The sequence below is a fragment of the Netta rufina genome (assembly GCF_964035555.1).
Source record: "Netta rufina genome assembly, chromosome: 1".
NCBI lineage: Eukaryota > Metazoa > Chordata > Aves > Anseriformes > Anatidae > Netta > Netta rufina.
In genome coordinates, this window is record NC_140123.1 from 109299396 (window position 1) to 109315405 (window position 16010).

Genomic DNA, 16010 nt, shown 5'->3' on the forward strand with positions numbered 1-16010 from the left:
TAAAAGTACAAAAAACAGTGGCTATTAAAAATAAAGCATTTATGAATATCTAAATCTCCAAGGTTGGTTTGATTGTTATGGGTACCCATTCATCAAAATAACCAAGTTTTTATCATTTATTGTATAATTGCAAAATATATTGCATATTACTGTAGCTAGATACGATGGACTTTTCTTAAGATATTTCCTTAATTTAATGTGGATATATGTGAATGTGTGTATGTGGATTACCAGTGTTAATACTATAAATATTTCTTAGACAAATTAGAAACTTGAGCATACTTGTATTATTCACATTAAAATTGTATAATAATATTTGTCCATTCATAAGGCAATTGGAGTATTGTTAGGAATTACTTCCTATAATATAGTGTAAAACTAAACAAACAAACAAACAAACAAACAACTAATCTTTTTTTTTTTTTTTTTTTTTTTCTTGTGCTGATTCCTGTAGGAACATATTTAACAAATGAAGCAAAAGGAGCTGAAGATGCACCTGATGCCGACACAGCCATTATCAATGCAGAAGGCAGCCAAGTCAATGCAGAGGAGAAAAAAGAGTATTTCATTTAGATGCAGAGCTAGAATCTTGGGAGTTTTACTTATCAGTCTGACTGCTGGATAAAACTGGCTATCATTTTTCAGAATTCATTTCTGCCATCTTCTGCTATCTCTATTAACTTGCATACCTGCTATAAGTAGCCAGTTTATGCCAACAATCAGCTGTTGACATCCTCATTCTATAATTACAGTATCATGCATAAAGCAGGACGTTTCTTATTGCCTAAAATTCATATCCACTGCTCTCTTAACATACAGTGCTTGAATATACAGCCTTAACAATGTTAATCATCATCTTAATCCAAGTTTTCTGTATTTTTAAGTGTTATGCAGCTTTCTTCTTTTTCAGTTTTCTTTTACCATGGTCCCTACTAGTGTGTCATAGAACAATATTCATAACAAATACTAATAATTTACTTACAGAAAAAGTTAAGTCTAAGATTAGAGGTTTACAAAAAATGTTTTATACATGTCAAAGAGCAACTTGTTTTTGAGACATATGCCCTAGGAAATACAAACAGAAATCTTTGTAGAATAGTTTCTTGTATGCTTGGATTTGGTGGGAAGAAAAAAAAAGAAACAAAAACCAACCAACCAAACAAAAAAAACTGTCCACTGATTTTTTTTGTTTTGTTTTGCTTTGCTTTGTTATGTTTTAAATGGTACCTTGACAACAGTGCCATGGTAAAACATACTGAATAGCTATACAAATTCTGCAAAATTAGATAATAGTGCTTGATTTGAAACAAATTTGTCCTGCCCTTATGCTTTTTGGAATCACAAAGATTAGAGGTTGTTTTGAGTAATTTTTGTTTTTATAATTTATTTGCTTCACATGGACTCACCTGCCTACTCAAATTTGAAGTGTTCATGGGGCACAACTGCAAGACATTTTAGTATCTGTATATAGTGCATATAATAAATTCAATTAAACATTATTTGATACATATTTAACTTTTCTGGCAGTAGCTAAGTCAGTCACAAGTAAGCATTTTCTAATGTCCATTATATCCCTTTAAATATGACTCAAATCAATATTCTGAGTAGATAACATGTATAAGTATTTTTTTTTGTCTGTATGTCCTAGCACTGTTCAGCAGCAAACTTTTCTAGTTCTTGTTAATTTTTTCTTTGTTATACAATGGAAGCACAATGTTATATGGAAAGGTAGTTTTAAGCTAACAACCAGTGCACAGCCTCAGGTTTTAAATTACAACCACATTTGATTACTATCCTTAAAAAATACTATTGAGTTGCAAAAATTCTCGGTTTTTAATTTGGCAGTTCCAGAGCTGCTTCTCTATGTTGGTTTGCCAAAAAAAAAAAAAAAAAAAAAAAAAGGGGAAAAAAAGGGAAAAAAAAAAAAGAAAAAAATAGAAGTGTTAAAACAAAAGATATATGTTTTGTGTATACAGTAAATGGACTAATTCTTTATATTAAATTCCTGTCTATGCATTTTGTGAGGTACAAACTTATGTCACCGTGAATGATAGAGAATTCCTGCCATGCTTTTAGCTCCACAGTGAAAGTCTCTGTTTGGATTATTTCTGAATTTTTTTGTGTAATTAACAGCTGAAAAATTACATGCTCTTAACTATGACAACAAAACACTATAAGCCCATTGGCTTATTTCCTCTTCCAATGAAGCAACAAGGTTGCCATATCAGCTCTTGGTAATGATTCTACACTGGAGAATGCAAGTTAGTCTCAATGGAGTTTGTTGTACTCCTAAGTTTTGCACCTTTGACAGAAGAATATTTCTCTCTGGTTGCTGTACTTGTGAAGCCTAAAAGCATGATGGTCTGCTGTAAAAGACCTTCTCCTGGGATTTTATTTTTGTGTGGGAAAAGGAGAGTTTGGAATATGACATCATGTAGTATGGTAAAATGGAAGATAAAGGTGCTGTCAGATTATTTATCAGAAGAGTATAAACCTTTTAAGGACAATATTAGAGTATTTTAATTGTTTTTGTTGAAGCATTTATCTTGTTGATTTCTAAGAAAAAAGGGTGACGTCAATCAAAGCAGCACTTTTTTTCAAAATATACAGACATAAATAATATGATGTGGTTGAGTGTTAACATAATAAATCATATACAGTATGACATTTTAAAGAAATAAGTCTGCATTGATGTGATTGCATGCTTGTTTTTACAGTTCACTCCATACCCATCTGTGGAAAAATGCAATAATATGTTAATATAATATGGTAGTTTGAGAGAACCAGGTAGGTGCTACTAGACACATTGAAAACTAGTATAGGTTTACAAGATATTCATGTCTTTCAAAACATATACATATAAGAAGGCTGGCAAAGGAAGTCATTCTATTTAGTACCAAAAATATGGGTTCTTGACACAACTGTAAGTCCCATTAGCTACAGTACAATATCATATACTGCAAGGTTTTATTTCAGGACCTGGGGCCCAGCTCAGCTAAGCATCTAAGTACATGCTCAGCGTCAGGCATGGGAGAAGTTCCATTGAACTGTAAGGCACTATTCTAATGCGTAAAAAGAAGTGCTTCCCTGGACAAGGGCCTTATTTGCTCAAGTGGAATTCCCCACAGGTGTGGTATTGATGCCTTTTTTTTCATTCTTCCTAGTTCCAGCTTGCTTGAATAGCAGGGTTATTACTTGAACCATTACCCAACCAAGGTAAGGCAAGATTGCCCTAGGGGTAACTGTTTTGAACCATTTTCTCCAGTGGCATAAAAACAGCATTTAAATTTTGCAAAAACAGATATAAATTGGCCTGTTGAAATGGAATATTTCATTGGTTTTCAACTGCAATTTCTCACATGTGCGGGTTTTTAATGCAGTTGATCTTCTGTTAGCTTGTATCTTGTGATGTCGCTTACATCTGTGCAAAGCAGATGCAGAAAACACCACAACAAGCAGTCATAAATGACAAATTCTGACTGGGTAGCACTTTACAAGCCTATCTAGTCCTCACAGATTTAAATTACTACACCAGGTGTGAAGAGGCATCATTCTCTTGTAAGCAGAACCATGACTCAAAGCTAAGGATATTCAGTAGGCTGCTTTTTAACCAGTTGTCTGTTTCATTCATTCAAGATCCCATTCTGAAAGTCCCCTTTGATGATGGTTTCAAGGTATCTAGCAAATGCATAAAATGGAGGCTCTGAATGGGAACCACCTTAGATAAAATGTTTGTGACTTCTTCTCCCACATGCACATGCAGAGTAGTTTTCTCAAGACCAGGTAGCTAGTTTCTGCCAGTGTACTGTTTACAGTGTCGATTGCTGATTATTTCTACATTTTTAATGTTTGTTTTTGTTTTTAATTTAATGTTTTTCCTAATGCTTCAAGAACAAGAAAGTGATGCATCAGAAGACAAGGGGTGCATCCTCCCACTCTTTTAGTGTCAACTGACAAAGCAAGAAACGGTTTAAGGAACCTGATGTTTAACTTGAGGCTCAGAATTTAAGCTAGAACACTTTAAAAAGCTTTCACATTACTTAAGGATGGTTCATCTTGCACTGAGATTCCCTCTATAAAGGAATACGTGAAGAAAACCAACTTTTCTAAATAAGACATGAAAGTTAACATCTTGTGTATTTTCATTACAGTATAATATATATATATATATCTATTTCAATTAAAAAAAAAAAAGGACAGATTCATCTGTAATTATGTAATTCATGATTGTAACAGCACTGAAGTTACCATGTACGCACATGTACAGTAGCTATATCAACAGTTACAGCGTAGTTACATGTACTTCCCTGTAACATAGCCGTAATAGTGTAATTTAGTGCCACTTATTGTAAAGTGTTACCAAAAGGAAAGCAGAGTTCTTACCTTTACAATTCCATTCAAATTAAAGGTAAGTTTATAAAATCAGCACCATAAATCTGATACTACATTTCTTAATTAAGAAGGTGATTTAAATCTTCATGTTCACGCTGCAGCTTCCCCCACCGCTTATCCAGACTCCTCCAAGTGTCTGATCTCTACACTCCTAGGAACTGGTAATCTGTGATGAACATACCAAAAATCCATCTACTTCAACTCTAATTGAATAAGCTGCCTAATAGAGAAAAAGGAAACAAAAAATATGTGAGTAATGCTTTTTATTAAGTGGCACAAAGTACACACTAAAAACTATGCAAAAATATAGGTAAATACAGTGTACTTACATGTAAGTATCTTGTACTTGCTGTGTATGGATATTGGAAAACCATGTAATTATAATATGCATTTTGATTATTTCAAGCAGGAGACAACCCCTAACAGTCACAAGGAATACCTGAAAGGTACATATACAAGCAGTTGATATCCTAATGCAATATGTGTAATTCCTCTACAACTAATTTATAAAAATGCTTATACCACTAGCTCTAATTTCCACCTCTTTAAGGTCCATTAAATACCACTGAAACATCTTTAGGCAAAGTAAGACACTGACTCTGCTAACAACTTTGCTGCCAGTATTCCACGTGTCTGGCAACACTGTTGAGTAATCTATTTCTGGCTCAACAGCACAAATTTCCTCTTCTTTTCTGTCCTCAAGGGAGCCTAGTATGTTAAAATGCTGAAATATGCTACCATATGCCCTGGTATTTTTAGCAGGAACAGAGAAAGAGAGCGAGAACTGCGTTCTCCTGACCCCTATTTTGCTGAATCACCTCACCTGGAATTTCCACTACTTGCTCAGTAACGCCAGGGAATCTTAAGTTGTAAGTACCAAATGCTTCCATCAGAGCAAAGAGGATGCCTTTAATGATAAAACTAACGTTTTGTAAACGTGGAGTTTTGTATTACTGATCATTTTTATTCTTGCCACTTTTCTATCAGACCCTACTAGAAAGAATGCACTGAAAGACAGATAGATGCAAATAACATAGAATAGCAAAAGAAGAAAAGAATATTGTAAGCCTTTTTTTTTTTCTTTTCTTTTTTTTTTTTTTTCTGCCATTACTATAACCCTCCTTTGTGTTACATGTAACAGGCAAATAGATGCATTTAGCAATTACCATTAGCATCACTCCGCACTGTACTGTTCCTAGAATATGACATCTACCTCTTAGTCTAAATACTATCTATGAGATATTTATTTACATTTTAAATTACTACTGAGTGTTTGATGTAGTCTTGAAATAAGATAATTAAATATATATATAGTTGTTGTTGTTGTTGTTTTTGTTTTGTTTTTGTTTTTTTTTTTTTGTTTGTTTGTTTGTTTTTTTTCCTGCTAAAAATAGAAAGAAAATATTGCCTGGGTTCATGATATGATACTTGCCCTATTCTTTACTAACTTTGGGATATTATGAGACTATAACAGGGCATAAGGACACAGCCTCAGCTGGTATAAATCAGCTTCACTCTATTGCCTTAAATGTGTGGCCAATTTACACTGGCTGGGGATTCATCCCAAACAGCTTAAAAATAAACTGCTATAACACATCAATATTTAGTCGGTACTAGACAATGACATGCAATCCAACTGCAACACGTTTCTTTCCAGTAAAAGGCATGCAATTTTGAAGATAAACTTTTTTAAAGCACATGCAAGCTTTTGAATTAAATATGCAATACCAATACTGTTGAGATATTCTGGGATGTCTCTTACTTGTATTTAAACATAATATTGCTGGAGCATGTTTACATTAAAACATTCAATGCATGGGGGACAGGGAAGGACTATTGGAAACAATATGAGAAAATTAAATGGACAGAGAAGCTTTTGATGTCAACAGAGCTGAGTAGAAACTCTTACCAGAAGTGGCACTTCCTACATGATTTCCTACATGATTGTTCAGAGTGGGTCTGACCTGTTACTTCTAATGCAAATGAGAGATGTCTACTTAGTGCTGACAGAAGCTAGCACAGTTCCTTCCTCTGTCGATGAATCTCACCCAGCACTCTGCACTAGCTTTATCTCAGGAGGAAATAAGGGTACAAACATGGTTTAACAGCACACTTCTGTATCGCTCCACATTTTTGGGATGCTCTAAGCTTCATGCGCTTCTAGCAGCCCTTAAGGGAATTATTCCAGCATCTAGGAATCACCTTATTTCCATACCATGCTCATTTTCTTCAGCACTGTTTAATGTACTCACAACCAGACAGAAAGTAGTGTAGAGCCAGTACAGTATCTTTGCAGTACTAGGGGATTCCTGTAGCAGGGTTTCTTTCAGCAGATGGGAGGAAAAAAAATTTTTTTTTACTTCCGTGTTTACCATAGATCATCCCTCCTTGTTCTGTGTCTTAAGTCATTTATTCTCCGCTGGCTAAAAGCAGCAGTCTGATTGGAATGGAGGTATAAAACAAAGTCTCCCTTCTGAAAGGAGCAGTCTGTGTTACTATTGGAAAAAAGTTTGAGGATTAATTTTTATTTATTTATTTTTTTAAGATTTCAGATGTACAGCCAAGCCTGTTGGGGTCAGCACTTCAGCACTTTCCCTGTGTTCAGGGTTAAGACAGCAGTGTTTCGTGTGTGAGCTCTGATCTCACATTTCAGCACAAACTACACACAGCCTTACCCTGCTCTTATGCATAGTGCTGAAAATCACTGATACTATTTTCTTCTAGATACACTCATTTTCTTAGTCCTAGTCTATAATGAAACCATTGAAGGGTCTTCATAATACATTCAAAAGGAGGGTTTTTATAAAGAAAATAATAGTGAACATCATAAACTGTCAGTGTTGATTATTAAGAGGAGAAAAAATTTTAATTGCTTGACTGAATTCTTTAGCACTCCCTCTTTCCTTCTTTCTGTGAATATTAATTAATGTTAGTAAATACATAGTTGCACATACTATCCTTTTTCAGTAAAAGCAGATTTCCTTATACCCCTATATAACATCCATAGGAATATGCAAATATGACCTACAGTCATCTGCTTCTGCCTCTGCAGTGAGCCAAGAGTGAACTCATGGGTTACTGGATTCATATACGTCTTGCTTCCTTATAAGTTGGATACAATATGCCTATTGATTTCGAAAGAATGAGGCTCAAATCCTTAATGCCTGTTTGAGTTGCTATTTAGTTCTTCAGGAACAGAATTATAAAGCATTCATTGTGCATCCTCTTCTTTTAGCCCAGGTATTTTATAACGACCAAACAAACAAACAAATAAATAAAATCAGTTCAGCAGGAACTTTTCTAAAATAAATAAAAAGGCATAATTTGTGAAATTACTCTAACAACTTGATGTGTTCATACTCAGTATAAGTCTATTTTCTTAAGAAGACCGATATACTCTGTCCTTATACTGGCAGTTTATGGCCTTTGGAAGGATACATTTTAACGGTTCAAAAATACAAACACTAACCTTTAAAAAAAAAAAAACACGGGAATTAAACATATTGCACTGCTGATGGAGACACATTTACTATATTTAATTTCCTCATTAACAACTTTAAGCAGACAAAATGCATATTGTAATGTTAGGTACATGACACTTGCATGTTGCTATGCCTATATACTTACAAAGTATTCAATGTGTACTTAGTGGCGCTTAAAAAATGTCATGTACAATTCTTCTAAACATTCTTACAGGGTTCCCATTTGCACTTCATCTTTCAGAAAAGTCTTGTCAGAAAAATGTCTGATGAATATTATTGAAAAAAAAAATAAAATTTCAATTTTAGTTATCTGTTGGACATTTCTGAATTGTCTATTCATTTACTACATTTCCTGATGCTTGCCAGTTTGGCAGTGGAGTTGATTTAGACCAGTGGCTGTACACACAGACTGTTTGCTGAGCCATTTTTGCTGTTTCTGATAGAATTTTTATAATCATATACTTCTTTAAATATTAATCCTGAGATTATAAGAAATTATCTAAGAAAATAATCTGTGAGAGTGGTGTTTTTCAGATAATTATAAATTATATCATTTAATGTTTGTAGACTATTTACTATGTACTGTTTTATAGTTTCTTCTGACTGACAAAGTAACAACTTTTAGATGCTGTCCTCACTGTAGGAGAAACTCATGCTTCTGAAGAGGTCAAGTGCTGAAATGCACAGGCATTTGAGTGTGTAGGACTTGAATGGTGGCTCATCCCCCTGAAGGAGAGAAAGAATTCATGCAAGGTTTTCTATACCACTTACCATGCTTGAATTGATGCTGTAAAGGACAACAAGGCCACTGGGGTCAAAGGAAGAGAGACAAATATAATGTGAAGAGGAAATTTTGAGAGTGTCCATGTTTATGAAAAAGAAACAAATCCCAGATGTAGAGGGGGACACTAGTATAAATTAGTGCCTCTGTGCAAAGAGCACTAGTACCAGTGCTATTGTGCCTGTGCTATTGTGCATCTCTGATGGCAATTTTCCTATGACCCAAAGTAAGCCTGCATTTGAGAACTATACCGACTTATTGCATTCGTCAGATTTGTCCTTATTATTTCTTTTTACTAAACGAAAATATGTTCCCTTAAGCAATTTATAATGTGCAATACCATGCTTTTTAAATCCAACAGCTGTGCAGAATTCAAGATAAGTTATTTGCCCATGAGTTAAGGCAATGCAGGTTGAAAATTGTCAGTGTACCTACAGAAAAAGACACTGTCCGCCAAATGGCACAATCCACCAGTGCACTTACACTTTTCTGCATTCAAGCTGTTCTTTTATAACTGTCCTTTTCTCCTTCTTCAGCCAAAAGTTTCATGAGAGATAACTGTATTTTGTTCTGTGCCTTTCTGGATCTCGGAGTAGATTCTTGCATTGATTACCCTAACCCAATACACCCCTCACATGAATCTCTTAAAAAATAGAAAAATAGGAGCCCTAAATCCGTGAATGTTTCTTTTATCAACAGCTAAAAAATACCTGCCTTCCCTTTACCCCAAAGTATTAAAAGACAGCATTTCTGTTTTGTTTGGATTTGTTTCATTTTGCTTTGTTTTGCTTCAATGGGAATACTACAAGTGAAAACAAACATTTCTTTTAAACTATAAAGGTTGCTTGAAATTTATAAAGGTTGCTTGAAATTTCATTGAATACAGTTTCTGTACCATGCTGTCATGTTATGCATGGATGCAGAAGACAGACCACTCACCTCTTTTAATAGTTATCAGTCATCTATATGAAGATACACCACCTTCAAAAGTAGTGTTACAGAACAACACCTGGCCAAGCTCTGCTGGTAAGTGCAAGGTGAAGGTAAGTGCAATTAAGGAAATTCAGAGATAATGAAGGGGGGATAATGGTCATGGTTCCTTGCTTGACAAAAGAGTCATGCGACGTTGCTTTCTGGTTCTGCTTTAAGCACTTGGCAACATCCTGAGCCACGGGAAGGCACTTTTGATTAGCTCTGGGCTACTTACTTACCTTAGCTTTTGCTTCTGCTGAGTTTGTCACAACAGCTTCTCTGCTGCTTAAGACTAAGAGGCTAGGGCCTTATTGATTCTGCAGTCTGCTTGGAGGAAAAAACAAGACAGTGTTTTTAAGCAAGCCGGAAAGATTTTTAGAAAGAACCCTCTTCTTTATTCTGTGGCATCTTACAGGAAATTAGCACTGATGTCAGCTGGTAAGGATAGGAACCATCCCTGCTTGGTGTATTGTTGAGGAGCACGTCCTCCAAGTCATGCCAGCTGGCTGGGTGGAGGAGGGAGGACACATGGAGAGGAGGAAAAGCTGTGCCCATGCCAGGAGCTTGGGAGACAGGTGTGTGCCTCTGCAGGTGTAGGACCAAAGGGGAGCCTGACAGGCTGCTGCTATTCTTTTCAGTCTGTATTCAGTTCTAGAGCCTCAGCTACGAGGGGTAAAAAAAGAAACTGCTCCAACCAGCAGAGTCACAGAGCTACTGAACAGCAAGAAAGGTTTTCTAAAACACTGATGCCAACACACCCAGCAAACCTGTCAACCCTGCCATTTTTGGAGACTTTAGGTTGATGAGACTTATGGAAAGATAGGTGTATGTAAGATATGAAGAGAGGAAGAAGAAGAAACAAGCAAATCAAAATTCAAACTTGGAAAGTTTAATTTGAACAGGAAGTACAGAGAATTAAAAGGGGAAGTATACCTTCTGTAAGGGCTTTTAGTTTTGTAGCAAAGTATTACCCAGCTCTGTCTCAGGAAAAAGAAAATATTCCTTATAATATTGCAGTTGTCCCAGTGTGTTTTTATTTTTTCTGGAGTATCTAATGCTCACCTTGGAGACAAAAGTGCATATACTATGATGTGATTCACTTAAAGCACATCATTATATTGCACTCGGTAATGTAGTATGAGATTACCCTCCAGAACAGCAGTAAGCAACATGACTAAGAGCCGTCATATTTATTTTCTCATCCACTCCCCGCAGAGGAGTATGTGTGCAATGAAGCATTGTGTCTTATTTATTCATTTATTTTGATATTTTCCCTGTGTTTATGTAAAAAGTGTAGATTAAAAAAAATAAAAAACTTTGTCCTTGGAGAATAAACTAGTAGTTTGTGATGGTCACTTCTTCCTGTGGGATTCAATGTTCCAGTCTTAGGTTGTTCTCCTAATAAAACCCTCATTGTGCTAGAATAATAAAGTTACTGATGATGGTCTAAGCTTAAGAGCTTTATGGAGTCTTTCAGCTGCTCCCAAATCCAGCCTTTGTAGGCCTTTAAAATAAAGAGCAGGACCCTGGACTAAATTCAAAAACAAACAAACAAACAAACAAACAAAAAAACATAGAAAGCCAATGTAGCCTGTGGAGAGCAGGCTGAGCCTGCTTGTTGCTAAGAAAATGCAGCCAAGTTTTGCACACCTTTGAGGGTGCTGCTGTACACCACCTGAGAAGTCATATAGATGAAGAATTGCTGCCACTGCCTTCGGGTATCTTGCCTCAAGATGCAATGGTCACAGCTGCTGTTGTAGAGAAGGGCAGCAGTACTCCTGTTGGGAGGGTAGCAATATGGCTGTGTCAGCTTGGGAGTTGTTATTGGCCTTCCACAGAGGCACAGCAATGCACAAATCAGGATGTTAATCAGGATGCAACTGAGACTTGCACCCTCTTCTTTCAGCTAGCATGTGAATGTAGCACATCTGATAGGTTAGCTCCCTGTTTGCATGTGGATGCTGAAGTTGATCTAGGTGAGAAGTAATCCTGTGGGACTGGACAGTTCTGAGATTGAGCTATGGTTTCCCATAACCACTCCTTTGGTGCCTTGAGCCAGAAAAAAAAAACAACAATGTTAGTATCTTCCCCCTTTACAACAACCCTTATACAGCAGATGAAATCCTCTTTGAGCACTACATCTTTTCACTGAGTAAAAGGGAAGAAGGTCACTAGGTCATTACAGAGACTGATTTACACATCATAAGCCTCTCCTCTGACAGGTGGTTAAGGGAGCATAAGAAAGCTTACTGAAATGTGTTATGCGTTATGTTCAGTAACACAGGTTACTGAAACGTGAATGCAGGGTTGTGGTTCTGTAAGAAATTTGCAGTGCGCTATAATTTAGGGGTTTTGTTCTTCAGGTTGCATGAGCTCACACATTGGCAGAAGTGCAAAGACATGTAGACGTGAACACATATAGAGACGGTACTTATGTCATGAATTCTTCCATGCCTTGTCCTCACCCCAGTAGGTAGCTTGTTCTACTGTTCCAAGCTCATGATTTCATACCTACTGTGGTCTCTCAGGATATAGCTTTCTCTTTTCCACATTTGTTTTACACATGTACAGCTGCTACTGATGCTTTGTGCAGCACAGGTAAACTCACACTCAGTTTACTCATTGATAAGCAATTTTTGTTGAACAGTTCTCTCCAGGAGGCATATTCAGGCTTTCTAAGGAATGCCCTAGTTTATCAAAAGCGGGTGAGGGAAAACAGTTTGGATTTGCCCACCATGCTCTGCTAGGCCATACTTAGTCAAGTGGAAGAGAGATTCAACATCAGTCCCTGAAGTTGCCATTTGCTGCCCCTGGGATGTTGGCTGTGCTGCTGTTCCTCGGCTGCACTGCAGCTTGGCAGAGTGCTGGTGTCAGCAGGAGCACCAGATCACTGTATGATTTGACCACCAAATCACATACTTTTCTCTGCCAACATCATTTTTTATTTCCTTCCGAGTGGAAGGGAAATATAGTGTAGCTAGTTTCAATTCCCTTGGGGCCTTGAATCTAAGTTTTCATTCAGGAAATGAATCATGACAATCCTGTCTTGTCGTAGGGCAAAAACAGACAGTAAGGTATTTCCCTTTAATGCACAAAGCTAACAAATAAATGCTCCTGTGAGGAACTGGGAATAGAGGGAAGAGAACTATATAGGCTGGGTGGGATGGGAAAGAACAAGAAATATGACAGAAGTAAGGAAAAGAAAACTGATGGCAGGAGGAAGTGCTTCAATGCTACCTCACACAGCAGTGCAAGCCTCATGAGGTTCACAATTAAAGAAAGGGGATGTAGCCAAAGATTCAGATAAGATGACAAAAAGTCCTGAGAGCTTAAGAAAGGAATGAAATGGAAATTTCAAAGCAAAGGCAGAGAAAGAAAAAGGCCTCTGAAAGAGAAGATGATGGCAGACTGACAGTGTCACTCGGTGCTACTGATATGCCTTAAAGTCCCCAGAGCTGGGACTGAGGAGGCATCACATCAGGTTCCTGGCAGAAAGGACTTGTAATGTCACTCACAGGCGGCCTTCAAACTGATCAAAGAGTACCACTGAAAACACACACAAAAGTAAGGAGTCCAGGAGACAGCGGGTCGCCTACAGGCAACACCTTCAGCATAAAATATACAGTAGACCACAAAGCAAAAGGCTTGAGGTTTCTGTAGCCACAAGAGACATCCTCTCCATAACTAACAAGAAATTATGACACTGTCTAAGCTCTCCTTATTCTTCTGGGGTATAACTATACTAGCAGCTTCAATTAGAACTAGCATATTTAATATAAATATTTGCATCTGCATAATTCCCCTCCCTAACCATACTGGAGACATAAGGAACTCAGCAGCAATTGCTTCAGGCCAGGGCTTTGCTTCAGCTTTCACAAGAAAATGGCAAGTACAGTTGCAGCCTTTGTAACCAGCTGCCACCCACTTACTCGGGTGCTTGCCAAAAAGAATAGAAAAAAAGTGACTCCCAGACATCCTCACTTCTTTATTAGCTAAAAGGCACTTTAAACCCTTCTATTAAATTCATACAGAAAGAAGCTAAACCTTGGTACATTATTAATATGCTCAAGAGAAAAAAACTTGGCAATCTGTCACCTTCTTATATATCCAGGGCAGGAATTTCCTTCCCTGAAATAGTCTCCTTTACAACAAGGCAATGAAATTTGTTACAATTAACCAAAAGAAAGGAGGGAGGATCAATGTCAGAATTTCATGAGCCACAGAGTTCATTGTACTAGTCATGAAATTCTCTTGCAAATGGAAATGAAGTATTCTGTAGAAACTCGGATCATTGCAAATGAATAAAGGACAGCCCTTGCCACCCCGTATCACTGATGAGTGAGCTAATTTATAGTTTGATTTATTTTTTTCTAATAAAGAACCAACAATGATTCAGCAAACATCATGTATATACTAAACAAGGTGAAAGAGAGAACCTCAGAAATAAATTCAACTTCTATTAAAGCTAGCTCACTTCAAAATCTGCCTGACTCTCTGGACTTCTGTGAAATTACTCCTGATACAGATGGACGTAAGGAAACACAGAACCCAATTACTGCTGTTTCAAAAGGATTGGATGTAGTGTCATTCTGGGCAAGGAGTGAAGAAGAGTTTAGTTTGGGGTTTGTTATTGTCCTCCTCACCCCTCAGTGCAAATGACCTCTTATGTCAAAGTTCTCATCAGGCAGCATCCGAGCCATCTGAAAAAAAAAATGGAAGAAGCATTCCAGTCTTGCTGACTGTCCCACATCTTGTCTAGCCTAGGAAAAAATTAGTATCATGTTAATGCATTTATGAGTTCTTCAAAGACACAAGCTATAAAGCTAATGCCTAGAAATTTGGAGTGGTATTATAGTGGGAAGGATGAGTGTCTGGCATAGTCATGTACCAGTAGTGAAATGCTTCAAGTTAGAAAATGTGCAATTACAGCTGGGCAGGAAAAAAAATAATGGAGCATATTTGTTTACTGGAATTTATGGGATGTTTTGTGATAGACTACAGGAGAATTTGGCTAATATGACAGAGGAAAATCATGAGTAGATATTGCTGAGAAGTAGTTATGTGAGAGAGTTGTGGGAATGCAGGAAAAGGTATGGGAATTAAACATCCTTATAAAATTCCCCAAGTAGAGCTGCTCTCAGTAGCTGCGCTAAGCTCCAAGAAATGCATATGACTGATTTCTAAAGAATGCAGTGCCCAGCACAGTGTGACTAACCTGCATTCCGTTGCTTCTTGGTGGCCAAACGGCCACTCAAATGCACAGTTTGCTGTGAAAAACAAAATCCTTGGCAGGCACTGAGCTGGCACCAAGATCCAGCTAAGTCTTGTGTGATGGGACTGCTCTAACAGCTTCGTCTAGCTGGCTGGTGTGGATTACAGCACCAGTTCCTTAACAGTGAACCAGACTTCAAACTGAATGCAGAAGTGTCTCGGCAAGACTCTTGCGTGAGAGGTCCCTTTGCTCATCATCTCTCACCAGGAGATTTTCCTTTTCCTATGCACAGAAAATAAAAGCTTAAAAAATTCTTGAGGTTATCCTTTAGATTCTTGATATGCCGTATTCTTTTCTAAATTGACATGTATCAGACAACACACTTTGAAAATGACCAGTATTGAAAAATCCAAGGAAAACATTAAGAAACAAAGGACTGCAAAAGTTTTACTTTTTTTTTTCTTTAAAAAAAAAAAAAAAAAAAAAAAAAAGGCCTGGAAGTACCTGGGTTTCTTATCATTTCCTACTGTAATGAATCTGAAAGCCTATTCACACAGACGAAATGCATATTGCAAAATGACATCTCAGAGGGGTCTTGAGCTGTGATGAATGAGGCTGAGGATTGCCTCACTTACTAAAGTTCCTTTGCTTCTTTTTAACCAAAAATCCCACAGCAGCTAGGCTAGAGAATACATATCTATATCCGACCTGATAAAAATTTGAGATATATGCACTGATTTCTCTAAATATATTTGTTTAAGTGCCTAGACTTCTCTGAAACATTTTTTTTTTTTTTTTTGTTCTCTCTTTCTGTATGTATGCATATACATTTTGGGTCAACCTGTTTTTCTGAGGGGGGTGAAGTTACTTTTGGGGGTGTTTTCTTCAAAGCTTTTCAACCGACAGAAGCAAAATCAGGACTTCTAGGTTTTTCTGTTTTTTTGTTGTTGTTTGTTTGTTTTTTAATCAAGTCTGGTATCCATTCCACACCACACTTTCGATTCTATAAAATTGAGGTAATATTTAAGACACCCTTTTAAAGCACTTTGAGATTCTCATGTTAAAAATCAGCCATTGCTGCTTACTTAGGCATTAGTTTAGCACCTTTAATAAGTCCTATTTGATTTGCCTTTATGTTAAGGTGGTATCAGGAAGACAAAAATCTGCAACA

General features: G+C 36.9%; 1 protein-coding gene across 2 annotated transcripts in view; it reads left to right on the plus strand.

Annotated features, from left to right (window-relative positions):
- The window catches only part of CADM2 (cell adhesion molecule 2), a gene marked incomplete at both ends in the record, with an annotated part of 129723 nt that extends 129150 nt beyond the window's left edge, over window positions 1–573 (plus strand). For both annotated transcript variants that reach the window (XM_084281674.1, XM_084281675.1), the window contains one exon: window positions 455–573. In XM_084281674.1, coding sequence (XP_084137800.1) covers window positions 455–573 — 119 coding nt within the window. The remainder of the gene's footprint in view (window positions 1–454) is intronic.
- Between the last annotated feature and the right edge of the window lie 15437 nt (window positions 574–16010).